This window comes from Bos grunniens, chromosome 15, assembly GCF_055505025.1.
Source record: "Bos grunniens cultivar Pamir isolate PY7600 chromosome 15, Bosgru_T2T1.0, whole genome shotgun sequence".
Lineage (NCBI taxonomy): Eukaryota > Metazoa > Chordata > Mammalia > Artiodactyla > Bovidae > Bos > Bos grunniens.
Window position 1 is genome coordinate 36,150,352 of NC_141179.1, and position 27,061 is coordinate 36,177,412.

General features: G+C 46.6%; 1 protein-coding gene across 22 annotated transcripts in view; it reads left to right on the top strand.

The window, feature by feature from the left end:
- PLEKHA7 (pleckstrin homology domain containing A7) overlaps nucleotides 1-27,061 on the top strand; it is a 229,154-nt gene that overhangs the window by 143,041 nt on the left and 59,052 nt on the right. For 21 of the 22 annotated variants that reach the window (XR_015142028.1, XR_015142029.1, XM_086339797.1 and 18 more), the window contains 5 exons: nucleotides 9,827-9,938; nucleotides 10,932-11,036; nucleotides 14,158-14,230; nucleotides 15,638-15,738; nucleotides 21,113-21,276. Coding sequence is in view for 20 of the 22 variants with exons in the window: in XM_086339797.1 (XP_086195923.1) it covers nucleotides 9,827-9,938; nucleotides 10,932-11,036; nucleotides 14,158-14,230; nucleotides 15,638-15,738; nucleotides 21,113-21,276 (555 nt within the window). In the remaining 2 variants the exon portion in view is untranslated. Of the gene's footprint in view, nucleotides 1-8,987; nucleotides 9,026-9,826; nucleotides 9,939-10,931; nucleotides 11,037-14,157; nucleotides 14,231-15,637; nucleotides 15,739-21,112; nucleotides 21,277-27,061 lie in introns of those variants that run through there. The other variant, XM_086339801.1, reaches the window with a different exon arrangement.

Genomic DNA, 27,061 nt, shown 5'->3' on the forward strand with positions numbered 1-27,061 from the left:
GAACTTGTTGGAGATTCTCAAACCCCACTCCACATCTACTGAATCAGAGGTTTTGGAGGTGGGATCCCTGTAAACTATGTTTTAACAAGCCTGCAGGTGATTCTGATTTTGGTAAATGCTTGAGAACCACTGACTTAGATAACTTGCTGTTCCCATCTCCCCTAAATCACTCCTGGATTCTTCTGTTCATCCTTAAGTCTCCTTCAGATAACCCATCATTCTTTGGGCTACGGTGGCAATCTTAGGTAATCTTGGATTTTAGTCAGGTAATCTTGGGATCCTCTCTCCTGTAGGAAGAAAAAAATTCTCCATGGTGACTTCCTTTAAAGCATTACTGATGTGAACAGATAACCCATCTTCCCGACCGCTGGCAGGTGGGGCTTACCAGAGCTGTTTGGTGTACCAGGCACATGCCCACCAAAAGATTGTTTTCCATCTTACAGATTAGAAACTTGGAGAAGAGAAATAAAATGAAAGCCATGATCTGGCAGACCCAGAGGACGTGAACTCTGAGTGTTCTAGTTTCTGCGTCAGTAATACAGAATCAGTCAGGATGGCCTAGGCTCTGCTGTGGTAACAGCAACAACAAACAATATCTCAGTGACTTAGAGCAATTAAGGTTTATTTCTCACTTTCACTCCATGTCCATCACAGGTCACCTGAGGGGTTCAGCTCTGTCACCTTTACTGAAGGACCTGCATCTCTGTGCTCCCATGATTGCCAAATGCAAGAAAAAGGAAACTTGGCAAACTGTGCCCCAGCACATTCACTCACATTTCATTGGCTACAACAAGTCAAATGACCACTTCTCACACCAAAGTTCACTCACATTTCATTGGCTGCAAGTCACGTGACCACTCCTCACGCCAAAGAGGCAGGGAAGTGCTTTTCTACCAGGCATCTGGGAATAGAATCAGAAATACTTGTTGGTCAGCACCAATGACTACACTTAATAATCCACAGAGCTGATATATTATTAAGAGAAGCGGGACTTTTTGAGATTGGCACTGACAAGCTTCTTTTGTTACATGACTAGAGCATTTGTTTTCTCATTTTACCTCTTCTGTTATGCTACCTAGTTCTTTGTTAGAACTCTCAAGGAACGTGGGTATCAGTCAACAGGTCCTGCAGCCTGACCCCCAGGGGAGACTTCTGCACACCCAAGCCAATAGGAAATATCTCTTGGAAGAACTAATATAAGCCCAGGCTGTATTAATAAAAATATAATGTGTAGAGAAAGGGGGAGAGTAGTTCTCGTTTATCATCATATTTGTGGACTACTTCATTAATTCATTCCAAGTTTATGGAGCCCCAAAGATATGCTAAGCTTCAAACACTTTGATTTGGGTACTAAATATCAAGAGGGATGTTGAGCAACTGAGATTCCCCTGAGGAGAGGGACCATTATGGTAAGGGGTCTGGAAACCCTGTCCTGTGTTTATTCTGTAGGAGAGAAGATGAAGGAGGATATACTGGAAGTCTTCAAGAAGGGCTGGCAGGAGGAAGTGGGGTATGCCTATTGTGTGGCTGCCGAAGGCAAGCATTGTATCATTGAGTAAAAGTTAAAGGCAGGCAAATTTTCTCTTAGTCCATAATTTTCAAGGGAGGTGATTTTCTATCATCTCTTGTTTCAAGATCTGGAATCTCATTTTTAACACTAAATGAAGTCCTCTGCTTCTTAGGATAAGAGTTGACTTTTTCCATTAATAATATTACTATTCTTTTTATAGGTAATGCCTAGAGCCCTTTTGATTTATTATCAGGTACTTTTCTAGGTGCTTTCCATGTATTTGTTTCCACAACAGTCTTTTGAGGAAGATACCATCATTATCATGGATACTGAGGCACAGAGAGGTTAGGAGTCTTGCCAGAAGTTGCACAGTTAGTAAGTGGCAGAGTTAGGATTTGAATCCAGGCAGTCTAGCCCCAGATGCTATGCCTCTGACTGCTATACATACTGCCTCTCATTTCAGTGGTCTTCGAGAGACATTCCCCTTCCTTGTCTGTGCTTAGGCATTAATGTGCTGGCTAAGTAGGCTACTGCTACTTAGAGGTTTTAATTGTAATTGTATTTGCAGTAATGAAATTTGATCTAATAGCTTCATGTTTGCTTGAAAGGCACCAGCTTCCCCTCAAAGTCTCTTCTCCAGAAAGCATTCTCAAGCCTTTACAGGGTTTACAGGGCTCATTTCCAATGACTGGATCAATTGGTCTCCTCTGAAGGCCTCTTTCCTGAGTTTTGGTGATTTTCTTGACTTGGGAGCTTGTGGCTTAGAGAGCCACACCCGAGGGCCCTCATACACTATGGCGGAAGCCTGGGCGCAGAGAACTCCCAGCTGTGGTTTTGGTGGCTGGTGCTGTGCACAGGAGTATTCTCTCTTTGGTGCTGGGAAGCCCAGGAAGCCGCTGACAGACGCCTCTGCAGCTCTTGGGGAAGAGGAGAGAAGCATTCCGGAGCCATGACGCTGGCAGCTGACTGACAGCAGGCTGTATACACTGATCCCAGGCTCTGTCAAGCATTTGATGTTGAGGTGGGGCCTGCTTGAGCGAGTATGCGTTCTGGAAGTTCAGAAGCCTGCTGCTGTGCTCAGAAGCCAGCTGTAAGGCCCCTAAGATCGCCTTGGAGTTTCCTAACCTAGGAAGAGGACCATTGCCTGGCCTGTCGTTCTGGGCATCTGAGTAAGTTTAGCTTGGTCCTTCCACTGGGATTTGAGCAGCCCTTTGTTTTCTCGTTGGACTGTGTTAGAAAAAAATAACAGTTGGAATTGCCTAGAATTTCATGAGTGGTGTTTGGAGGATATGACTTTAAAAGATACTGCCTCGCTAAAGGTACATCTTCTCTTCCTGACCTTTGACCTCTTTGGGGGTTCATTTTGCAGGTGGCAGGGCAAGACTCTCCAAGGCATTTGCTGATTATGCCTAGGGTTGGAGTGTCTCCTGCTGCCAGAGATGGCTGTTTCTCGTTCTTCTGCAGTTTCAAGTTGGTGAAAGCTTGCAGTGAGAGATTGAGAGCCCAGGATGGTAGAGAGGGCGTCCTACAACTCTGAGCTCGAACAAGGAGTCTGTCCTATTGCTCATCTGCTGAGCCCTGGGCTGCGAGGCTGATGTGTTGCTGTCTGCAGCTGATATAGCCAGCACCTTGTCTCTCCAGACAGGCAGTCTTGAACTAGCTGTGCCTGTTGCATTTTGTTGCCATGGCAGCAGAAAAATGAGGAAAAATGGGAACACCTGGCAAGCCAGAAGCAGAAACTTGACTGTTCAGTTTTCCTTCCTGGTCTAGGAGACGGTGTTGGTGACAATCACAGGTAAGGGGAGAGGTGATGATGGTGTCCTTAGCTCATTTGGGCATCTGGGTGTTGGCTTGGCTCTTGATGCTGCTGTTTCGGAAGGCACTGGCACCGGAAATTCAGTGGCTGTCTGTGCTGAGGGAGATGCTGCGGTGGTGGCTTCGCTGAGTGTGGAAGGGAAGCTGCTGCCTGCACAGTGATTTTTGTCTTCCTGTGACTTCCCTCCTTGTCCTCTTCTTTTACCTCCTCCTAGTCTTGGAAGTACCCAGATCTCCATCAGAAAAGGCTATTTTCTAGTGAGTAAAGTGACTGCCTGGTAATCCAGGAGGAGGAGATACACTAGAAGAGGGCTTGCCAAAGGCTGGGGTTAGAATTGTAGCATCTCTGAAATGGCAAACAGAGGTCGAAGTCTGGTTCTCACTTGTAGACAGAGACGTGGAGCCTGGACAGTGGAAGACTGGACCAGGCTCACGTGGCAAAGTGGACTCTGGGCAGGAGAGAGCAGCCTTCGAGGCTCACTGGGTTGTTTCTGTGCCAGGTAAGGGGTGCCAGGTGCTGTTTGGGCTGGTTTCCGGCTCCCAGAGTGATGCGGAGTAGGGTGAGGAACTAGAGCTTGTGTTCCAGAGAGGAGCTGGGGAGGAAGGGGAAGGAATGCAGAAAGCCTTAGTTGAGTAATGAGGCCACAGTTGCTGAATGAAAACCCCTGTCAGACAGCCTCCCCCAGGGTGTTGGGAGTGTACAGGGAGCGTTGGCAGTCTGTCTGAGTGTCTCTTTTTCTTGGAAGAGGGAGTGTGGAGGTGTCGGCCTGTTTCGGACAAGAACTTTGTTTTATTCCTGCTTTTCATTCTGTATTGCTTTCCCCAAACCCCTTTGGTGGGTGTGAGTGCCATAGAAAGTGCTGGTTGTGCTGGTTGTTTGTGAATGTGCCTCTTCTCATGCACCCAGTAATTTTAGCTGAGTTCTCCATGTAGAATCCTTGCAGGTAAAGCATGAATTGGGTTGCCGGTTTCTCTAGGAATTAATGGGGCACAGATGTCATCTAATGATGTCTTCCTAGTAAGAGATTCCTGATTCCCCATAGTTTCCTAACCTTCTATCATAGCCTTGAAGACTCTCGATGTTATCTTTCTTCTGGGCAAAGAATGGGAGGGCAACCTCCTAATCACAGGGTTATTACACATTAGAGAAGCCCCAGATAAGGTGTTTAAAAGTCTGTTTGTAGGAAATGATTCCTGTTGAGAAGTTAATTGTTTGGTACCTTGAGCTTCTGAAGAGAGAGTGCCTTGGAAATAATAAAGTGTACCTGAGATTTATGTTCTGGAATCTCCACTGATAATAGTCACAAACAGTACTTTTCATTGAATGTAATGCTTCATGGTTTTCAAAGCATCATTTCTGTCCACAGAACTACGTTCTGAGATGAGAATTCTTTTCTCATTTTTCAGAAATGGAAACTGAGGCCCAGAGTAGCCGTGTGACTCATGGAGGAGTCAGTAAGCTGCAGAGGATGGTTGAGATCCTGTTATTCTCGGCTTATGGTTTTTCCACCATCCCAGGATCTTCTTGGATTGGGGATTGGTCTTGGGGCTGAGAAGAGCAGAGGCCTATTTCTGCCAGACCTTGGGTCTTGCCAGGTGGTATCTCTGTGACAGAGTCCAGGTTCTGGAATCCAGCTACTCTCTTGAGCTGGTCATTAATCTCTCCAAGCCTCAGTTTCCTCTTTGACAAAATGGAAAAGGTGAAACTGGCTTTGCTGGGGGAAGTGAGATAATGCCAGCAATGGGCCTGACACAGCAGGTGCTGGGCAGGACTTGCTTGACTTTGTGTACCTGTCCCTAAGGGTTGGTGATACTTGGCCTGGCAACCTACCTATTACAACAGCGATGGGGTCTTGCTGCGATCTGCTCCAGTTCATTATGTTGACTGAGAGACAGCTGAGGAGCCCATCGACCAAACTCACCTAAACTCAGACCCAAAGGAAAAAAATGGTTTCTGAATTTATAACTTCTTCTTTTTTTTTTTAAACTACATCTGTCAATGTTATACACATTTGCTCCTGGGAACGTAGGAGGCAGAAGCAGCTCTTTTGTAGGTGGGTAAATGGAGGGACAGAGAAAATGACTTCCTGCCCAGGTTCACCTGACGCATCGCTGAGGAAGTTCAGAGTCGAATGAAGTCACTTTCCTCCTGGGCTTCTCCAGACTGATTTCTGTCTGGTTCTATCTTCTTTTGTTCTTTGCAGAGAAGAGGCAGTTCAGTTAAAACCCTAGCTCACTGTTTTGAACTTCAGCCCACACCCCTCCAGCAAAATAATCAGCATTCATGTAGCCCAAGTCAAGGAAAGAGAAGTCTTTGTTCAGAGCATCCCACTGCACTTTGGGAATCGGGATGGCACAGAAACCTGGCAAACAGGCTTTTAAGTTAATAGATTTGATTTAATGACGTTAGGAGTCTGCCTTCCCATAGCGTGTGCAGTTTTGTTTTTTTTTTTCCTCCTCTCCCGGGATCCTTGTGACTCATATGCCTCAGGGCAAGCTGCTGGGACCCGAACCACCTTCACAGATGCTCTGCTCAGGGGCACGGGCTCTTCTCTGGGGGAAGGGGCCCTGCTTGAGTGAAACCTGTCAGGAGTATAACTCAGTCAGAGGACATGAGGACAGGTTAGTGTCTGCCCTGTCAGACTTTTACGTGGGGAACATGCCTGTAAGATGTGACTGGCTGAAGCAGATGAACCAGAATGCCCACATCCAAGTGAGTGTGGATCCACTCAGAGCTGTCTCAGAGCTGTGTGTGCATGGGCTACACATGCACCACTGATGTTCCCACTGCTCAGACTATTGTGGTAAAAGATCTCTAGAAGTTTCCATCGGAGCCAGCTTTTCAGGCATGCAAGAAAAATGTTTTTGAGTCTTTTATCATATCCTCATTTTTGAATATCAAATAGTGTCTCAAGCATGACCACTGTTTGGTTTTTTTTTTACTAGTTGAAATTCCAGATCACTTCTAGTGATTTCCGAAAGTCATAAGTCTAGTCAACCTTGGAGGATCTAAGGGGCTTCCTAGATGGCACTAGTGGTATAAAACCCACCTGCTGATGCCAGAGGCACACGAGATGTGGATTGAATCCCTGGGTCGGGAAGATCCCCTGGAGGAAGGAATGGCAACCCACTCCAGTATTCTTACCTGGAGAATCCCATGGATAGAGGAGCCTGGAGGGCTACAGTCTATAGGTTGCAAAGAGTCAGACACAACTGAAGTGACTTAGCACACACACATACACACAGACAGAGGACCTAAGAGACCATTGGACACTCTGAAGAGATTCAGAGGAACATCCCCTGAATGCAGGTCTTGTTACTTGGCCAAGTGGGTAGCTGTGTGCGCCTTATTCTTTCAAAGAGCCAGGTCAGGAACTGCCAGGTAAAGGTTGACTCTTTTGTGTGAGTGGGGAGTCCTGTGAAGACATGCTCCCTGTTTATAGAGACAACACGGTCCCCTCCCTGGGGTGGATTTAGTTTGGATTTTAGTCCTGTCTCCTAATAAGCTGCTTTCTCTGGATGTTGCTGAGCAGAGGTCTCTATAGTCATGGAGTACGGGGTTTTCTTCATGTGTTTCTCCCTGCCCACCCACCCCTCAGTGTCCCTCACTGATGTTCAGTGTTGGGGCCACAACTGGTCCTTTTCCAGCTGAAATCTATTCATACATGGCTGTCTAGGTGGTGGTCATACCTTCTTTCCTCACCGACCTAAGGCTGCAGGGAGGTCCTCTTTCTTCCTGCACTTTTGGCTAGAGAGCTCCCTGGCCAGCCAGCATCCCAGAAGCTAGTATGGGAGGAGACATGGGGTTAGAATACAGGAAGATGCCTACAGTTAGAGCTCAAGATTGTAAGATGCAGAAATGGCAAAAGTGGCTACCTGTCCTGGATTCCTGGGCCATCACAAACCCAGATGGTCTGTTCTTTGTCCCACTGAGGAGCAGCGGCATATCTAGTTGATGGAATGTGATGCCGTCATTTAAAATGACATGGATGAGTTTAAAAGAAAGGAAAAAATGTGTAGATTACAGCAAGTTTTAAAAATCAACATGGAAAATCGTAAAGCTATGTGATCACAGTTATCTGGGCTTCCCAGGTAGCTCTAGTGGTAAAGAACCCACCTGCCATTGCAGGAGACATAAGAGACATGGGTTCCATCCCTGGGTCAGGAAGATCCCCTGGAGGAGGGCATGGAAACCTACTCCAGTATTCTTACCTGGAGAATCCCATAGACAGAGGAGCCTGGCGGGCTACAGTCCATAGGGCCGCAAAGAGTTGGACACAACTGAAGTGACTTAGGATACACAATTATCTAAAAACACAAAAAAGCACCCCCCCAAAAAAACCCCCCCAAAAAACCAAGCATATTACAAAGAATGAAAGTAAATATACCAGGGAGATTCCTAGTATCCTTTTGGTTTAGGATTCTGGGCTTTCACTGCTGTGGTCCAGGTTCAGTCCCTGGCTACTGAGATTGTGCAATGTGTGTGGTATGGCAAAAAAAAGACAAAGGAAAGAAAGTAAATATACCAAGTATTAAGAATGATATTCCTTTGGATAATAGGACTATGGTTACAGTTTTCTTTGCTTCTAGCTTTTTTCTTGTATTTCTCAAGAATTCTGTAATAACCCTCATATCAGTGTCTTAAATGGGAGACAATTAAACTTGATAAAACCCCAAACAAACCTTTTTTATTGTTGGACTGTGTGTCCTGAATTTGGGCTTAGAGATGTAGCTGCCATAACTGAGATGAGCCGAGAACTCTTCGCTTTCCTTGTCTCAACCTCTGGGAATTTGAAAAGTCAGGCAAGACCAGGTTCCAGGAAGACGTCTCAGGCATAGTTCTGCCTGGAGGCAGGGGATGGACAAGGCAGCCTCTCAGAGTCCCTTCCCACCCCCGTTGGCTGTTATCTCTCTGCTGCACACAGCCTCTGCCAGCAGTGTGCGGGCTCTAAGTGTGGCGACATTCTCTGAGTGGGGAGCAGTGACAAAAGTCTGGCTGGGACAGAGGCCGTGGGCGGGGAATCTGGAGTGAGTGCCTGAGCTGATAAGGAGCCAGTGATCTTTCTGCCTGGTGGGACTCGCACCTCTAGCTGCCAAGCATCCAGCCTGGCCCAGCCCCTTGGAAAACTGGTGCCTGCCGCAGTGGTCCTGCTGCTAGGACAGCTCAGAAAGCATGGTGGTCACGGCTGTTTCTGCGAAGGACTTCCTGATGGTGCAGGGTGTTGGGGCTCTGTCTTGGGGTGTGGGAAGGATCACTGTCCTTTGAATAACAGTGGTTTTGAAGGAAGCAGTGTAGCTCCAAAGTGGAAACTGGGATTTTCCCTCCTGGCACCTCTGTAAAAGTGAGCCTGGTGAGCGGACTTCCAGAACACGTCTTCCTCGGCTGTGCCTCGCCTGGATCCTCCAGCTCCATCTCCTCAGGGCCCTGGCCCAGGCATCCAAATCAGTTTCTCCACTTCTCTGGCAAAAGGCCTCAGTTTACTGCAGCTGTCTGGATCCTGTCACCCATCGGAGCAGCAGGCACCCAGCCAAAGAATGCTGGCACTTACACTTTGAGGAAGGCTTACAGATCCTGGAGTTAGCAAAGTCTGGGAATCAAGCATTGAGCTGCTCAAGGATAGGGACTGGATTGTGTGGAATCATTTTCTGCTGCTGCTGCTTTGAAAGAGTCTTTCAAATGCTGGGGCTCTGTAGAGGCAGGTGAGAAGGGTTCTCTACGATATCTCTTATGCGTTATGCATGATGCTCCCAGGGTACCAGCCTTCCCAGGGCAAGTGGGAAGCATAACTGGCCCTCTTGGTGGGAAGCATGATGCCGCTGGATGCTGATGGGGACACATCGAGGGCATCCACACTGGGGACCCAGGCATCCCTCATTTCTTCCTGCTCTCCAGACATGGCACAAGGGGTTAATATCTCCAATGGCTCTATTTTGGGGCTAATGGAGTGTTCCCTAGAATAGGACTCTTTGTTGAGTAGTCTATTTCGGGAGGCAAGCCCCACTGGCATTTATGTAAGCGATTCTCTCTGTGTATCTGGGGGTGTGGGTGTGTGTGCGAGTGATTTCTTGTTACTAATTATAAGCAGCTCTTTTTGGGAGCCAGGGAAATGGAGGTGTGTGTATGTGTGTAACGAATGTGGATTGCTCTTGCCGTGAAGAGTGGTAGTGTAACCGTGTGTGCCCGTCTGATGGGGCACGCAGTCATCCAAGTAAGAGGATAAATGAGGGGGCCTTGAGACAGCAGGCAGCAGTGACTTGGCCCCTTGGGGTGTAAGGCTGTGGAGCCTGCCCACCTGTCCATGCTCTTGATTCCCTGAAGTGCATGTGTAGGCTGGACATTGTGACCCTCTGACTGCAGTCTGGAATTAAGTGGTGTCCAGAAGATCTGTCCTGGGTTGTTTAAGGTCCATTAACCAGTTCTAACCTGAACTAAACCTCAGACTCCACTTCCCATCGCAGCCTGGCTACTTACTCACTGGATTCTCTTCTGTCTCTCCACAGGCCAAATCCACATATGTCGAAGCAAGAGAGAAACCAAAGACCGTCCAGCATGGTCAGTGAAACGTCCACGGCGGGGACCACTTCCACCGTGGAGGCCAAGCCTGGCCCCAAGGTGAGCTCTTGGCCACTCGCCCTTGCCTTTCCCTCTTCTGTATTTTGCCAAGTCCTTTTGTAGCTAGAAATGCATTTGACCTTCCCCATAGTGTTTTGTTGGTTTTTAACTCTTTATTTTGTATTGGGGTTTAGCTGATTATAGTGTCATGGTAGTTTCAGGTCAACAGTGAAGGGATTCAGCCACAAATATGCATGTATCCATTCTCTCCCCAACCGCACTCCCATCCAGGGTGCCACGTAGCATTGAGCAGAGTTCCATGTGCTAGACAACAGGTCCCTGTTGGTTATCCATTGTAAATACAGCAGTTCCACCACAGTTTTGTGAAGGAGACACATAGTAAGTATTCTCCTCAAATGAGAGATCAGGAAATTGAGGCCAGTTGGGGTTATGGCACATGTCCAAGAAAAGAGGTGATTGCTGACAGAACCAGGACTGACATCTAGGGCCCTGGCCGTATTCTTCATTTTCCTGACGTGTCTTGGGACGGCCACACCTCTGTTCACATGTGTCTTGGAGACCGCATAGTAAAATTTGTGACAGAGGTCCCAGAGGTGTCTGTGCCCACGCTGTGGAAGCACTGACTGAGGAGCAGGGCAGAGAACCAGTATTGTGGAGAAGGGGAGAGCACCAGAAAGGGGGGTAAATATCTGGAAATTCGTAAATACTGTCACCAAAAATTGCATTGCTTCAGAAAGCCACAGGACATACTGGGGCCAGCAGCTGCTGGTAAAAGTTGATGGAAAAATCCCTTTCCCTTTGTTTTCTCTGTGACCCAGACAGGAAGCTTGCTAGCTCTTGGACTCCCCTTTTAATTAGGATGCTATGGCCATGCGCCCACCCATTCTCGGTCATCTCGCTGTTCTTTTGATCAGAGGACGGTGCCATGCAGATGAAGGCACAGGGAGCCTATGGCTCTTCTATCATGTATGTGCTTTTGGGGGCTTCCCCAAGTCATCCCAGCTGCTAGAGACTAAGTCTACTCTTTCCTAGATCATTAAGTCCAGCAATAAAGTCCACAGCTTTGGGAAGAGGGACCAGGCCATTCGGAGGAACCCCAATGTTCCAGTGGTGGTGAGGGGCTGGCTGCACAAGCAGGTGAGGAGACTGAGGAGGGAGGGTGGCAGGGAGGTAGTTCTTGCTGATTTCCTTCCTTCCCCTGACCCCTGGGAGCTGGGAATGGGCCCATAATAAGGTTTTTGTTTCTGAGTCTGTCCGAGGCCAGATTCTACCAATCGTGCTAAGTGATTTGCTCTTCCTGTTTGTAAGTGGACCGTCTACTCAATGGTGCAGTTTCCTTCCCCAAACCCACTTAACCGCTTTGGTTCTTGGTACTATTGGCTGTCCTGGGACTCGGACCCGAGTGTGGGTGGATCAGCCTGCATCCAGCTTTATTGCCATAATCCTCTGCCAACACTTGCCTTCCTGATGTTAAAGAGCCTTTGTTATCATTTGCCTGAAAAATCCCAGGTTTTCCTTTTCTCCTGTCTTGCACACATATCTAGCTTCCTAACACCTCAGATTTCAAATCAACCAAACTCAACTCACTGTCTCCTCAGCCCCTACCTGTCTTTTCCCCCAGCCTGCTTTTCCTGGGTTGTGGTGGTGCCATCCTTCTCCCAGGCACTTGGTTTAGGAACCTCAGCACCATCACCAGCTTCTCCTGCTCCCACGTCTGTTCAGTCCAGAAACCCTGTCAGCTCTGTGTCCCCCGACAGTCCATCCTTCACCTCTGTCTTTACCACCAGTTATTCTGCCTCTGGTCCTCTGGACTTGGATAGGCTGTGAGGTCCTAGGGTCAGAGAACACGTTCCTTCTGTCTTCTTTCTTCCCTTCTTGCCATCCATCCATCCATTCCCCCACTAACCCACCAAATGCATGTTCTAAGTGTTCTCACTGCAACGACAAAGGGATGAGTAACGTGTGGTTCCTGCACTTGAGGACCTCCTGTCATAGTCTGCAAGGGACACCTCTCATGTGTCATGTCATCACCCAGCACGGACTCCCGCATGGCATATTATCCAGATAAACACAAATTCTGAGAGCAGTGATGTTTATTTTCACTCAAGGCTTTATGGGAAGACAGAGGTGGGCGTTAACTTGTACAACACACAGAAGAAATTCCTAAATGTCCCCTTGAAATCCCTCTCCCCTAGTTCCGTTCCCCACGGCAGCTCCCACAGCTCCCCAGCCCCTTCTGACCAATACTCCCCTGGGCACCATCCTCTTTTAATGAGACCCTCTTCCCTCACAGCTCTGTTCTCATTCTCTTTTCTTACCTGGATCACCCTCTGACTTCTTCCATTTGCATCCCTGTCCCTGTTAAACAAAAGGCTCCTTTGAAATGTGGGGTGAGGCGGAAGGGATTATAGATAATCCTTCTCCCCAGCAGACACCCCCTTGCCCAGGCCCCTGGGCCCCTGGGCTGTGCTGTAGGTGTAAGGTCTGTGTAGATGCTGTGGACACCCAGTAGAGAAAGTGTCACTGTCCTTGTGGGAGTCCTGAAAGGCTTCCTGGAGGAAGTGACATTTGAAGCAGATATATAAAGGTGGAGAAGAGCTTTTCAAACAAAGCAAATATCGTATGCCAAGACTTTAGAGGTCACCTAGTTAATGCAGAAGATAAAACCAAGAAATACAGGAGCTTAGCAAGTTTTTAACACTTAAGTAAATGGAGGATGGATAAAAAATTTTTTAAATTTAAGCCTGTCAAAAAGTTTTGCAGAAGGAAGACAATTTGAATAGCTAAAAGTGGCTCTGGAATTTTCCTAGGTTTGGGAGAAAAGTGACCCTAAAACTACTATTTTCCTACCCTCACTCACTCACTTCAGTCGCTCAGTCGTGTCCTCCTCTTTGAGACCCCATGAATTGCAGCACGCCAGGCCTCCCTGTCCATCACCAACTGCTGGAGTTCACCCAAACTCACGTGCATCGAGTCAGTGATGCCATCTCATCCTCTGTCGTCCCCTTCTCCTCCTGCCCCCAATCCCTCCCAGCATCAGAGTCTTTTCCAATGAGTCAACTCTTCACATGAGGTGGCCAAAGTACTGGAGTTTCAGCTTTTAGCATCAGTCCTTCCAAAGAACACCCAGGGCTGATCTCCTTTAGAATGGACTGGTTGGATCTCCTTGCAGTCCAAGGGACTCTCAAGAGTCTTCTCCAACACCACAGTTCAAAAGCATCAATTCTTCAGCACTCAGCTTTCTTCACAGTCCAACTCTCACATCCATTCATGACCACTGGAAAAACCATAGGCTTGACTAGACGGACCTTTTTTGGCAAAATAATGTCTCTGCTTTTGAATATGCTATCTAGGTTGGTCATAACTTTCCTTCGGAGCAATCATCTTTTAATTTCATGGCTGCAGTCACCATCTGCAGTGATTTTGGAGGCCCCCAAAATAAAGTCTGACCCTAGCCATATTTAAAAAATTTTCATAGTCACCTAAAATTTTTTTTAAAATAAATGGAATGATTTACATTTTAGATGAGTAGAGGCAGAGTCTTGTTATGAGACAGTTTAGTTCAAGAAAATCCAGGTCTTTTTCTGTTGAACGGAAGGAAAACACAGCATAACTAGTCCCTTACGGTAGATAACTTAGTCAAATGAGAATTTTGCCTCACTGATTAATAAGCTAACTTAAATTCTTTGTCACATACTATGTAAATCAATTTTCTTTCTTTTTTTGATTTTTATTGGAGTACAGTTGATGTATAATGTTGTGTTAGTTTCAGGTGTACAGCAGAGTGAACCAGTTATACATATATCCGCTCTTTTGTTTTAAGTTCTTTTCCATATAGGCCATTACAGAGTACTGAGTAGAGTTCCCTGTGCTGTGCTAAATCAATTTTCTAATCAGTACAAATGAAGACATTTTATAGCATATTGAATGAATGAATGAAGGAATACATAACTTTTTGTTAAAAGCTGATTTCTTACTGGAAGAACTGTTTTTGAATTCTTGTCTTCCTTTCTAACAGTAGGATGCTTATGATATATTAGACTGTTTGCAGGAAACAGAACTTCCTGGGGATAAACCGTCACTGGATTTAAATTTTAATGTCCTATTCAAAGAAAGGCTATGCAATAAAAATTTATTAATTTATGGAAAGAAAGCGTGAATATGGGCAAATCTTGGTTCCAGAATCAGGTTGTACATAACTAAGGAGGGGGAGCAGTATGCTCAGATATTGCCCTGATTAGTTTTCTTTGCTTTGCAGGACAGTTCCGGGATGAGGCTGTGGAAAAGGAGGTGGTTTGTGCTTGCTGATTATTGCTTGTTTTACTATAAAGGTGAGCTGAGGTTCAGGCCACCCAGGGCTCTTTGTGCCCGAGGGGGTGGTGAGAGGATACAAAAGTTGGTCTTCTCAAATCCAGTGTTTGGACCAGTGGCCCGAGCTAATTAATAACCTGTTAACCTGCCAAAGTGTTCACTTTTACATATGTGAATGGTTGGTGACTTCATTTTTATCAGTCCCAGCACCGGAAGTGCCATTTGTCGAGCTAAAAATAATAGAATCTGGTTTGCCTTCTATTAGGGTCTTAAGATCTGGAGTTTTTCCAACTTCTGCCCCACTTGGGGCATAGGCACACCTTTGATGCAATCTGGAGGGAAAAGAAGTATAGGTGAAGCATTGTATTTTGTAACCTATTATCTGGATTTATGCCCTGTTACTGGATGGGCAGCTGGTGAATAAAATTGGCCGTATGAATATTTGTGAAGCCCTAGTACATAGAGTTAAGGGCTGTGAAAAGGTGAGAGGAAAGTAAGGCTCAAAATATGGAGGAAGAGATAGCCTAATTATAAGACAAGACTAGGCTGTGACAGGTGCTTTGGAAGGCATCCAAAGTGCTTAAGCAGTGCAAGGGAAGCAAGAAGTTAATTCCATCGTAGATAACTTGGGCAGGCTCCTTAGAAGAGATAGGGTATGAGTTGAGCTTTTTAGGATGGGTAGAGCTTTGCCCATGTTTGGGGGAAGATGGGCATTCACGCAGAAGAAGCAGCTTGACTTAAGTTCTAGAAGCAGAGGAAGGTGGAATGATAGGCCTTCAAGGCTAGAGCGAGTCTTGCATGCAGCACACACTAGGGGATAAGGCTCAGGAGATGGCTAAGGGCCAAAATGCAAAAGGGCTGTGACTCCAGACAGAGGAAGTCAGGTTTCCTTCTGTATCCAGTGAACAGTCAGCAAGTACCTTGTGTGGGAGAGCAGAGGGACCAGCTTGTCATTAGGAAGTTACCTCTGGTAACAAAGATGGTTTGGGGGAGGAAGAGAATAGATGTAGAAAGTATGATATTTCCCACCGGCTCTAACTTTGCCCATGAGGAGTGTACCACCCAGAATCCCTTCCCCACCCTTCACAGAACTTTAAATAGCACCTTCCGAAGCCTTCTTCCCTTCCCCAGGCTGTGTGCCGCTCTGGGCTCTTTTCCCACAGTGCGTGGTATGCGCTGTATTTCAGGAGTTAGCAGGTGGGACTGAGCGTGTTGACCTGTGTGCCCCCATCCTCAGGGACAGGGCACTGTCTGACTCACCCATGTAGTCCCAGCACCAGCACAGTGGTCCCCAGAGCACCTGAATGGATCACCCATGATCGCAGTCATCCTGGGAGAGAGAAGAAGCACTGAACTAGGGTTGTGGGATGGGCCATCCTAAGGAGGGTGCCACAGGAGGTTATCCTGATGTGTTCTTCCATTCAAAGACAGCCGAGAAGAAGTGGTCCTTGGGAGCATCCCTCTGCCCAGCTACGTGATCTCACCGGTGGCCCCTGAGGATCGTATAAGTCGCAAGTATTCCTTTAAGGTACTGTCCCTCTCCTTTAGCGCAGCAGTGCCATCCTAGGAAATGTTGTTGTTGTTTAGTCACTGAATCGCGTCCAACTCGTTTGTTAGCCCATGGGCTGTAGCCTGCCAGGCTCCTCTGTCCATGGGACTTTCCAGGTAAGAATACTGGAGTGGGTTGCCATTTCTCTCCAGGGGATCTTCCTGACCTAGGGGTTGAACCTGCATCTCCTGCTTTGGTAGGTGGCTTCTTTACCATTGCGCCACCTGGAAAGCCCCTAAGATGCATTGTGTTCCCAGAAATGGCTTCACAGAAGCAGTTGTTTTTGTTGGGACTGGGAGGGGAAAGAAATTAAGAAGTTGAGTGTTTCAGACTCATGTTAATAAAATTATAAATTCTTTAAGCAAGAATAATATCCCATCACAGGTGCTTTCATTTGTGTCAGAGCTTTTGAGTCCCTCAGCCTTGCTTAAGTATTTAGACCTCTCTTTTCCTGTCACTGCTGTATTTCTGCGACAGGGTCTCCTGCTTTCTTAACCACTGTCGCTATCCCCAGTGTCTCCAGAGTTGCTGTGGGTTGAAGATCCTGGATCCTCCTTTGCTTCATTGCATGCTGTGGTATCGCCTTATTCCTGTAAAACCTTTTGTGACTGAGAACTACTGTTATCCGCATTACCTCATTTGATGCTTGTGGGGAGCCTGGGGGGTTAGTATGATTAGCTTCGTTTTATAGATTAGGAGAATGAGGATTGGGGAGCTGAAGAAGCTTACCACAGTCCCAGAGCTGGAAGACAATGGAGGCAGACCTCCGCCCTGGGCTCTGTGCCCTTTCACGTGCAGTGGAGGGAGGGAAGACGATTTTTCTCTCTTCCTCTCTGCTTTTCTCCCACATCTTACTCTGGTCATCTGCACACCCATTGCAGGAGGCAGGAGATGGTTTCAATGAATGGTGATTGTTATTTTAGTACTAGTGATCTATTAAATAGTTCAGAGCCTCTCCTGCTCATTGTTGGCTCTGAAAACATTTTGTTCCCTGGGTTTCAAACTAGTCTTTTGCAGCCGAACGCCTTCCTTAGAAAACCTTCCTTTCTAGGATTGAGTGTTGCTACTGAGCAAACAATTGGGATGACGCTGTTATATATGATTTGGGGCGGGGGGGCATTTGGAATATCTTCAAAGTAACAGATTATAATAACTATATATATTTCATCTTAACACTTCATTGGGAGGTGTGAAAAATAGATTTGAGGAAAACATCTTTTATGTGCTGTCACATTCTGTCCTTTTTAAAAGAAATAAGACTTCACCGAGTGTGTTCCCTAAATATTTTGTCTGGGAGACAGAAGGCATGCCCATTTTTGGGGCTGATTGGGGTCTTCAGGGTCTGAGAGGAAAGAAAAGCCACTACCAGCAGCACTGGTGATGTTCAGCTGGTTCTCCAGAGAGGACTGGTTTCCGGAGTGTGGAAGAGGTCCCTTCTCTTTGGGTTGCAGTGTCATTCTTTCAGGGTGGGCCTGGGGCAGCTCAGAGTCCACGTTCGTGGGCTACCGAGGAGTGTGCAGTGTTTTATGTCCTGGGCCTATGCTTGCCTCTGATGTCATTTCTCAGTTTCCAGAACTGCAGTTCTCTGACTGTTGCTAGGACACCCTGCCTGAGATTGTTCAGAGCATCTGCAGTGGCAGATAGGCAGACCCTAGAGGGTTATGTGTTCCTCTCTCATTTGTCTTTTCTAACTGCACTCCTAGCCTGGCAGCCCCAGGCATTGAGCTGGATGCGCCCTGCGGCTCCGCTGGGTCTGTGGGACGAGCCAGCAAGGCTATCCGCACCGCTGGGTCTGCGGGACGAGCCAGCAGGACTCTCCGTGGCCTTTAGGTGCCATTGCTCCCCCACCTCCCCCTCCCCCCACCAGCAGGCCTCGTGCCCTGCTGGCTCATCTGGGGCATCTCCCCGCAGAGTGCCTACTGGAGGCACAGCCTCCCTTGGCCTGCTGGTCACCTCTGAGCAAGCTTGGCCCCTCAGATCCAGGGTCTGGGGCAAAAACCATCCCCACGCAGCCAGTGGGGGAAAGCGTCTTTACTGCTTCCCTTTGAGCTGTTCTCCTTCCCTCAAGACTAAGGTCTGAGGCCCACAGACCCATAAGTGTCAGTAGGTAAATAACATCTTTCTTTTTTAAACTTCTTCATGGGTAAATCATGTCTTTCCTATTTTAATGCGTAACATCTCCTTTGATTGAGAAAGCAGACAACAGTCGGTATTGACAGCACCCATGCCTTTGATCACCAATAGAAACCAGAGATGTTTTCATATCACCTTATAGTTGTTGCAGATATCTCGAAATACTGTTTATGCTCTTCACCACTTCGAAATTACAATAATTATTACATGTGCTACTAGACTTGTTATGTGGTACATTATTAAGGAAGCACCTGTATCACTATATTGCAACATTTAAAAATATTTTGGTAACTATGTTTTAATATAGTGTATTTCCTTTATCTTATTTGTGCACTAAAACACCTTCTAGGAAGAGTTCATAGAATTCACCAAGTCATCAAAAAGATGCCAGAAAAAAGGTTAAGATTCTCTGCTTTAGATTCTGGCTGAAGGCCAGCCAAAAGTCATGGTGTTTTACTTATGTATACTCAGCAAACTTCTGTTGTGCTCTGTTGTTCTACTTGGCAGGATATAGATGCTAGGGATACAGCAGTGAAAAGACACAGTCCTTGCCTTTGTCTGCACGAGCCTAGGGATTAACAGGATAAGAAAAGAACAGGAAGGAGCTGCTCTCTTTTCTCCTTTCAATGTTGTGCTTTCTCTATCTCTGAGATCCATCTCTCCCCTACCACTGTCACTATTCTGTCTGGCCTGCCATCACCCCCCACCCCGTGGTAACTAACTTACTAGGCACTGGAATGATGCCTGCCATCACCCCCCACCCCGTGGTAACTAACTTACTAGGCACTGGAATGATGCCTGGCACGTAGTGAGCACTCAGTGAGTGTTGGCCATCATTGCTTCAGCCCTCGAGCTCCTCTGTAGCCTTCAGCCCGTCCTCCACACTGTTCCTCAGTTACACGTCTGTTCAAGAATGCTCCCACCATATACCCTTCTGTGGCTGCCCATTGCCTTCAGGATAGAGCCCAGTTTTGGTTTAGAAGGTCTGGCTTATCTCTCCAGCCACGTTTTAGCACACCTTCTTCATATGCCTTTCCTCCATTTCTTGCCCATAGGCCTTTGCTTGAGCTTCAGTCACAACCTCGAATGCCCTTTCTGAACTCTTACTTGTCTTTTAGGCATCTGTTCAGGGCCTACCTTCTCCAGGAAGCCTCCCCTAAGTCCTCTGGGCGGGTTTGGTACTTCTGTTTGAACATCCACAGCTCTGGCATCACTGCCCCATAAATGGTTGATTACCCATCCAGAGCTTTCTCCAGGGAAACTAGCCATCAGCTAGTTTTGCCAGGGTAGACGGGGCTGGTCGTGTTCTTTAAACAGATCACATGGAGCTGCATTTGTGTAGGAGCTGTGGTCAGTGACACTCCTTATGCTTCCCAAGTTAAGGTTGGTTCAGCTTGTGTCTCATGTTTAGTCCTCTGTAAGTCAGTGATAGTTCAATGAATCCCACTAACTTACTCAAGTGGATACCTGCCCCAGAACCCCCTGTGGCTGGGCAGAAAGTCTGGGAAGCGGGTGTCAAAGATCTTATGGGTCATTGTCCAAGGGAGCTTTTCTAAGAATTTCTGCCAGTTCACGGTAAAACATGCATAAGCCCCTTCTAGTTCTCTTCTTATTGCCACATCTCCACCTTGCTGAAAAGGAGGGATCCTTCCTACAACAGTGAGTGAGTCCTTATCATGCAAGAAAGGAAATCAGATTTGCTCTGGCCACTGTAGGAACCCTTAGTTGCAAGCCAGGTTTGCCTGGACTCCCTTGGCACTGGGTGGATGGATTCAGATCTGTGAGTGTCACAAGCAGACTTATATTTAATATCATTTTTGGACATGGTTGTTAGTGTGAGAGGAGAAGTGAATGCTTATAGTTCATGTCTGAGGTTTCATCCATGACCACTGGTGATCTCAGAAACATGTCATTTTCTAGACATGTTTCCACTTCTCTCATTTTGCTTTCTCTGACTGATCCTTGCATGGTATCTGCCTGTCATTGTAGATCTGGGTTATTAGATCAGCGAGCTATATCAGACTCATTTCTGGATAGACCCTGGGAGACATGTCTGGAATGTCTGGATAGACATTCCTAGGTGAGTGTCTAGAATCCTGGCTCCAGCTTTTCAGTCAATCAAAAAAATATTTATTGGGCACCTACTGTGTGCCAGGCACTGTTCCTGGGGATACAGTAGTGAACAAAATAGACAGAATCCCTGCTCTCATCAAGTTTATATTCTGCAAGGAAGAGAGAGATGATAAACAAGAGTGTAATAAGTGCTGTGAGAATCTGTGACTAGGCTTGGAAATCCAGGAAAGTCACTTCTCAGAGCTTTACTTGCCATATCTATAAAAGGGATTCTGAATGTTCCTACATTTCAAGGCTATTGGGATTAAAATGAGATAAAGGCACGGAGGTACCCAGAAGATACATAGAAGGCACTCCGTAAATCTTTCTCTTTCCGCATCATCTTGGTCTGTGGATTTGGTGAGCTTTTTCCTTGCAAATTTAAAAGACCCTGCTTATCAGAGCCCAAAGGGGAAAACTGGTGTTACCTCTTCATGGTCCATCCCAGTTGCTTTTCAGGGGTCGTTCCTGGTACCTATAGAACATATGAGAGCACCTGGAGGCTTCCTGACACATAGTAGGTATGCCAGCGTCCTCAGTCAGGTGTTAGACTGCTTGGTCAGACTTTGTAGTACCTCTTTGGAGAGCCAGAAGAGCAGCTTCCTTGATGGGCACATATCACATTTCATGCCAAGCAGGGAAGCGCAGTGAATATCTGCACCAAGCTATCTGCTATTGAGCAGCTGTTTTGAATCAATTCCAGTCATCAGGTGCTTCAGAAGAACTGAGACAGGGATTCCCAAGAGTCTGCTGCTTTGGAATGAGGTGTTTTGTTGTTGTTGTTGTTTTTTTTTAATTTTAAAAATCTTTCTCACATAAGCCTTGAATTGACTGTGTACCCTTCCATAAGTGGGAGTAAGATAAGCAGGAAACAGGTACAGCTGCAGGGCTTTCGCTGTGGGGAGCAGACACAGCTGTTGCTGGGCCTGTCTGTGTCAAGGAACGGGAACCCAGCCTTTTTTTTCCATCTGTGGAAATCAGCTGGGTGGTGCGTGGGCTTTCAGTCTGGAAGTGGGGAGAACTGGCCTGGGGCATCTCTTGGTTTTTGCTCCTGGAAATGAAACGCACACTAGCCTCTCTGACCTGGGTCTCCGTCTTCTGTCTCCAGGCTGTGCACACCGGGATGCGGGCTCTCATCTATAATAGCTCTCAGGCCGAGCAGTCCGGCATGAGGACCTACTACTTCAGCGCCGACACCCAGGAGGACATGAATGCTTGGGTCCGGGCCATGAACCAGGCTGCGCAGGTGCTGTCTCGATCGTCACTGAAGAGGTCAGTCCCCGTGGAGGGTCCCTGCCAGAGCGCTGCCTGTGTGGGAGGGGGACCCAGATTCCACCGTCCACTCACTCCTGTTAAGCATTGCCCTCTCTTGGAATTTTAAATGGTGACTTCTTCCTGGAGGAGAATGCTTACAAAGCCAACACATACTGCCGGCAGAGCTGAGAGGTCCCCTGGGAATTATCGAGGCCACTGGCCTCATTAAGCAGAGAAATGGGAAGGACTGGAAGGGTGAAATGACCGAAAAGGCTGGGATGCCCGGCCTTGGAACCTGGTCGTGTGTTTCTCAGTCTTTCTCCTCTTGTGTGTGGCTGAAAGGACAACCTTGGGGCAACGTCTGCGGAGGAGGGAGAGGACAAACAGGAAAGATCTTGAAACTGGAAATGTGTCACCGACGGCCCACCACCTTGCTGTTGGGAGCTGATGTGGGCACTGTCTTTCAGCTGCCTCTTCTCTCAAGTGGGCCAACCAGGGTACCATCAGGGATCTGGAGGCTCTTGAGTCTGTTGACTGTGGGTGATTCCCTGAGAGCATGCAGACAAGGAACATGAGTGGTCAGTTGCTTGGAGAAGGTTGGGTAGCCCTGGAAAAGTCGGGGTGCCTTTAGCCAGTCCTCACCTGACATGAACCCCCTTCTTCGCTGGACATCTTGCTCTGTTTGGAGGCCTCTTTGACAAAGGTCTCTTAGGCCTTGTAAGAGTAGTGTCCTCCAGCAACCTGAAGACCGGATTCTCAGTGATTGCAAATGAGTGGTTTTATTTTGTCCACCTTTCCAACTCAATTTTTTGCGATTTGGGGTATTAGTGGTACTCCCTAGCTTCATATTCTCTTTCCTGAGACTAACAGATCTTTGATATAATTAGTAGCCTCCCTCAAGAGGCAAGGTAGGGGTCAGGTTCTGCTCTTGGAATTTCCGTAGCGCCTAAGTTGAGCGTTTGTTGTGCCGGGTTTTTTCTGTCTACTTTTCAGTATCCTAGGCTTCAAGGGGCTATCGTCTTTGAATCTTCTGCACACCTGACACATAGTAAGCTCTCAAATATGTATCGAGTGAGTAAGTGAGAAACTGAAAGAATGAATGAATATGTTGGAAGGACAAGAACAAAGACTGTCCTGGCAGTTATCCCATGGGCCCTGCATCAGTGGTTCTTGCCTATAGGCATTCAGTCAGGTTTGCCTCTCTTCCTAGCAGAGTCATCCAGCCTGAATTCTTCTGTTGTGTGCACGATAATGAATCGAAAGTCTGTGCCATTAGCCTGCAGGCAGTCTGCTCAGTGACAGTGGCACTTCCACCTTCACCCCAGGAGAAGGCAATGGGCAGGTTCGACACGACTTACTCCTAGTGCACAGTCTGGTCCCAGAAGCTCACTGTTCCCTTGTCTTTGTTGTTCATCAAAAACTATTTATTTGGGTTGTGCTGAGTCTTAGTTGCGGCGCGTGGAATCTTTAGTTGCTGCATGTGAATCCCTAGTTGCCTCAAACCTGGGTCGCCTGCATTGGGAATGTGGAGTTTCAGCCACTGGACCACCAGGGAAGTCTTCCTCCATGCGACACACACGCAATAAGAAAAATATCCTTAGTCACCTTCCCAGTGTTACCTCTGTTACCAGGTTACCAGGGATCTCTTTAAACTATTTTCTGTTCATTTATGTGCATATATGCTCTTGTAGAAATATAGAGGGTTTTTTTGTGCTTTTTTAATACCATGAATAATATTGATCTTGAAAGTCGTTCTGTATGAGTGTATATGGGCTGACTTTATTTTTGACTGTTGTATGGTATTTCATAATGCTAATGTACCATAGTGTAGTTAAGCATGTGCCCCATGTTGGGTAGTTCATTTTGTGCTCCCTTTTTCAGCACAGTTGTGTAATGAAAAGCTTTGTACAAGCCTCTGCACGTGTGAGGCTTTCAGATTGTTGGGTCAATATACAGTGCCTCTTAAATTGTAACCAATACGGCCAAACTGTCCTTTAAAGTAAGTTGTATTAATATGTTCCACTAGTGAGAGTGCTCATTTCTCCACATCTTTGCCAACCGTTGATATTATCAGTCTTTCGCTTTTGCTGAGCTGCTGTGTAGGTAAGTGGTATCTGTTTATTTTAATGTGTGTTTTCATGGTGGTGGGGATCTTTTATATTTATTGGTCACTTGTATTCCTCTGCAGTGAATTGCTGGTACCTATTCTCTGCATTTCCTAGTGAGTTCCTTGCTTTTCTTCGATGCTTCCTTTCCTCCACGTGTTAAAATCGGCCCAGTTGGGACTGCTGCTTGGCCTCTTGCAGGGGTTGGTTGTAGGCTCTCAGTTGTGTTATTTAAGAGAATCTGCTTTCCCCCTCTTTTCAAAGTCAGGATACTGTTTGTCAGTCTGTAACATTCTGGCATTTTCTGTGTTCTCTTGGATTCCTCAGAGATGGTCTGAAAGGTTTCTAGAGCCCATCTTTGAGTTCCCTTCGGGCCCTGGGGTTCTGACAGCTGGACTTTTCCCATCTTCCTTGCCATCTTGGTCTTTTGATCTCTCTGAACCAAGGTTGTTCTCTTATTCATGGTGAGGTCACTCACCTTGATGAAGATATGGAAATAAATTCAGAAGTTGAAGAATTCAACTTTATTTGTAGTGTGGTCATCTTCCCAAGCAGCGATATCTCTTATTATTATTATTTTTTTTAAGTTCTCCCCTCCTTTATTTTAATTCTTAGAAAATAGAAAGTTTTGTTTTATTTTGCTTTGCTTTAAGTAAACAAATCTCCGTTCTTTCTAGACTTTACCGCTTGCAGTCATTCCCGTGGGCCCATTCCACTGGGTTTGTGCTTGATGCATTTCTCATAATGGGAGCTCTGAATGCTTCCTGTGCTGTTACACTGGTTTGTTTCCACCAGCAATGTCAGACAGGTTCATTCTTGTGGCCCAGCTTTGCCCAGTTGTCTTGTGCCTGACTTGGGCACTTGGGCACTCAAAGATAACTTGAGAATGAGGAAAATGTGCTGTGATTGATAAATGATGTCTGCCTGAACTGTTTAGGATGAATTTGCTAGCTAAGGTTAGGGTTTTTTGTTTTTTTTTTTCTTTTTTTTACTTTTTCCTACAAGAGGATTTTGTAATTAACTCTCAGATTTTGCTTTCAGAGAGGCTCCTTCCCTTCTCCACTGGGCTGCCTTACAGATCTCAGGCCATTTTATTATCTCTGGCTTTTTTCTGAACTTTTAAAATGTGTTCTTGCTATGCTCATAATAAACTCTTGAAATCCCATGGTCATCTTTGCCCAAGGTTTCTTCCCTGTTTAAAGAAACATAAACAAAACTTGTTCTACCTTCTGACTCAGTAAAACCAGAGTAGCATTTCCTCTTAATTTTCTGAGAGATGAAACTGTCAGCCAAGGGAATTCAGACTTATTAAATGTTCTATTTTTCTGAATAAGATGTTCAAACATTTAGTTAGTGAGACGTATTCATCATGTAAGACTACATCTTGCCTCTCCTCCACGTTGGTGATCTGCTCTGGAAACCTCCAGCTCTGTTCCGTGGGCGGTTCCAACAGTAGCTTTTCCTTCTTTCCCTCCTTGATTCTCACCCAAATGGTTCTATTCTTATTCACATAGGCAGATTCTTTCTTTATGAATGTGGTATGGTAGGGCTTCTTATTACAGGTAACAAAATGCAAATTTATCTTAAAAGGGGAGGAGTTTATTGATCCACGGCACTGAAAAGTTCAGGATAACTACAGCTTTAGAAAACAGCTGTGGTCAAGGCTCAGACAGTATCGTTGCACATCATCTCTCCCCCCACTGGGCTGGATTCATTCCTGAACTCCGTGTAGCAGTCCCTGGCAGATCTGGGGTCTGGTGGCTAGATAGCTGCAGTAGCCCCAGACTTAGGTCATTTGAGTTAAGTCCAGTAGGAAAGAACCGGAGTCTTACCCAAAAGCTCTGAGATCTCTTCTGATCAGACCGGCTTAGGTCACAGTGATTCCCCAAGTCACCTACCATGGCCTGGGAGTGCACGTGCTGACTGACACAGGCCTGAGATACATGCTTCACTTCTAGAACCTGACTATAGGGACTGAGAGTGAGGTAGGAGTGCATTCCTAAGCGACGTTAGGGCTGTGGACAGAGGAAGGGGAAATGACTTGATGGGATGTGATAAATGATGTGCAAGCAACCAGTATCCAAGCCACTTCCTACTATATCGATTTCTTTTGCCTTAGGTACTGTCTCCTCCTAGGGTTTAGTCTCTGAAGTCGGACAAGCCAGAGTTTAAACGCAGCTCTGCTGCTACTTTCTAGCTGCGTCACTTGTGCAATTTAGGTATGCTTTTTAAACAGATTTTTCTAGCTCATCAAATTTTTATAAAAATGAAATGAATGTGTAAAGTGCTTACTTCGCATGTTGCCTAAGACATAGCTGATACTCCATATCCATTATGCTAGCTCCCATAGGTTTTAACAGCATCATTCTTTTTTTGCACCCGTCCAGTTTCATTGTTAATTCTCTGAATTACACGACGATGAATCTCCCGTGGGCACATCATACTCTCCTCCTCTCCAGGATGTGCCCATCCCTTAGCAGTGTGAGCTGTGGTTCAGCAACGCAGGCTTCCTGCAGGACCGTCCCTCAGCCTGCCCCTCACTGTCTCCTCCTCCAGCATCTTCTTACATTGTTCCTCTAACCCCAGAGGGAGCTGAGCACCCTTGCTGTGCTTCCTTCCGTTGTCCTCTTGTTCCCTACAAGCTTCAGGGTCTCTTGATGGACAAGCATTCTTGAGCCCCCACCCCTTCTCCGTCAGGGACGCTGAGCACTATGGCCAGAGCCCACCCTCTCCCTCCTTCTGTCCATGATTTCTTCTCCCTTATTTCCATGTTCTTCCACTTGCCAGATTTTGGATTCTTTTTTTTTATTCTCTACAGCCTCCTTAAAATCTGTCTTCCAAGTTCCTCTGTTGAACTGCCTTATTTCCCCCTCTTATCTAAGGATGTCTTGTCCTCTCCAAGAAACTAAAGTACTAAGCAAGGAGGGCAGCTTATTGTTACAGTTCACAGAACTGACAAGCAGCTCAGATAGGAGGGCCTATCGGAAGGCAGCTGACCTCTTTGTTTTCAGCTTCCCAACCTCTCTGTTCTCTACAAAGCTATGTGGTCTCAGTGTTACTATAGACCTATCATGGAACTGAGAGAGCTTATAGTCCAGTCACTGTTAGAATAAAATCCAATCTCTTTAGTATGGCTTTTGATCCCTGGCTGGGTCTGTTCCCTGTAAGTCCTCTAGGCCTTGCCCATCTGCTCCCCTGGCCCTCACCCTTACTAGGACCACTCAGCACATCCTTCAGGGCCTAGCTTACTTGTATTTCTTTCTTCTTTGACTCTCAGTATGTTAGATGCTTCTGCTTATAGCACTGTGTCGTTCCTCATGCAGAGAACTTTCATGCTAAAGTTATGTTGGCCTGCTTTCTCTTTGTCACCCCCGCTAGACTGTAAGTTCCTTAGAAGTGAGAATGGTGCCTGGCACATAGTCAGTTAAAGGACGGTGCATGGATGTTTGGCTGGCTGGACTGGTGAGTGGTTAGGTCGATGAATGAAACTTCTCCCTGAGAGATGTTCAAATAGGGATTTGGGGTGTCTGAGAGCAGGCTGAGCACTGTTGTGGGACTGGTTGTGGGGATTCAGTCTGCTCAAAGTGGCCCACACGTTTCTGGCTCTCTCCACTCTATTCAGAGAATGGAATCTTTGGCCTTTCAGACCCTGACCACTTTGGTTAAAGTGTGACAGAACAATGCCTGAGGTTGGACAA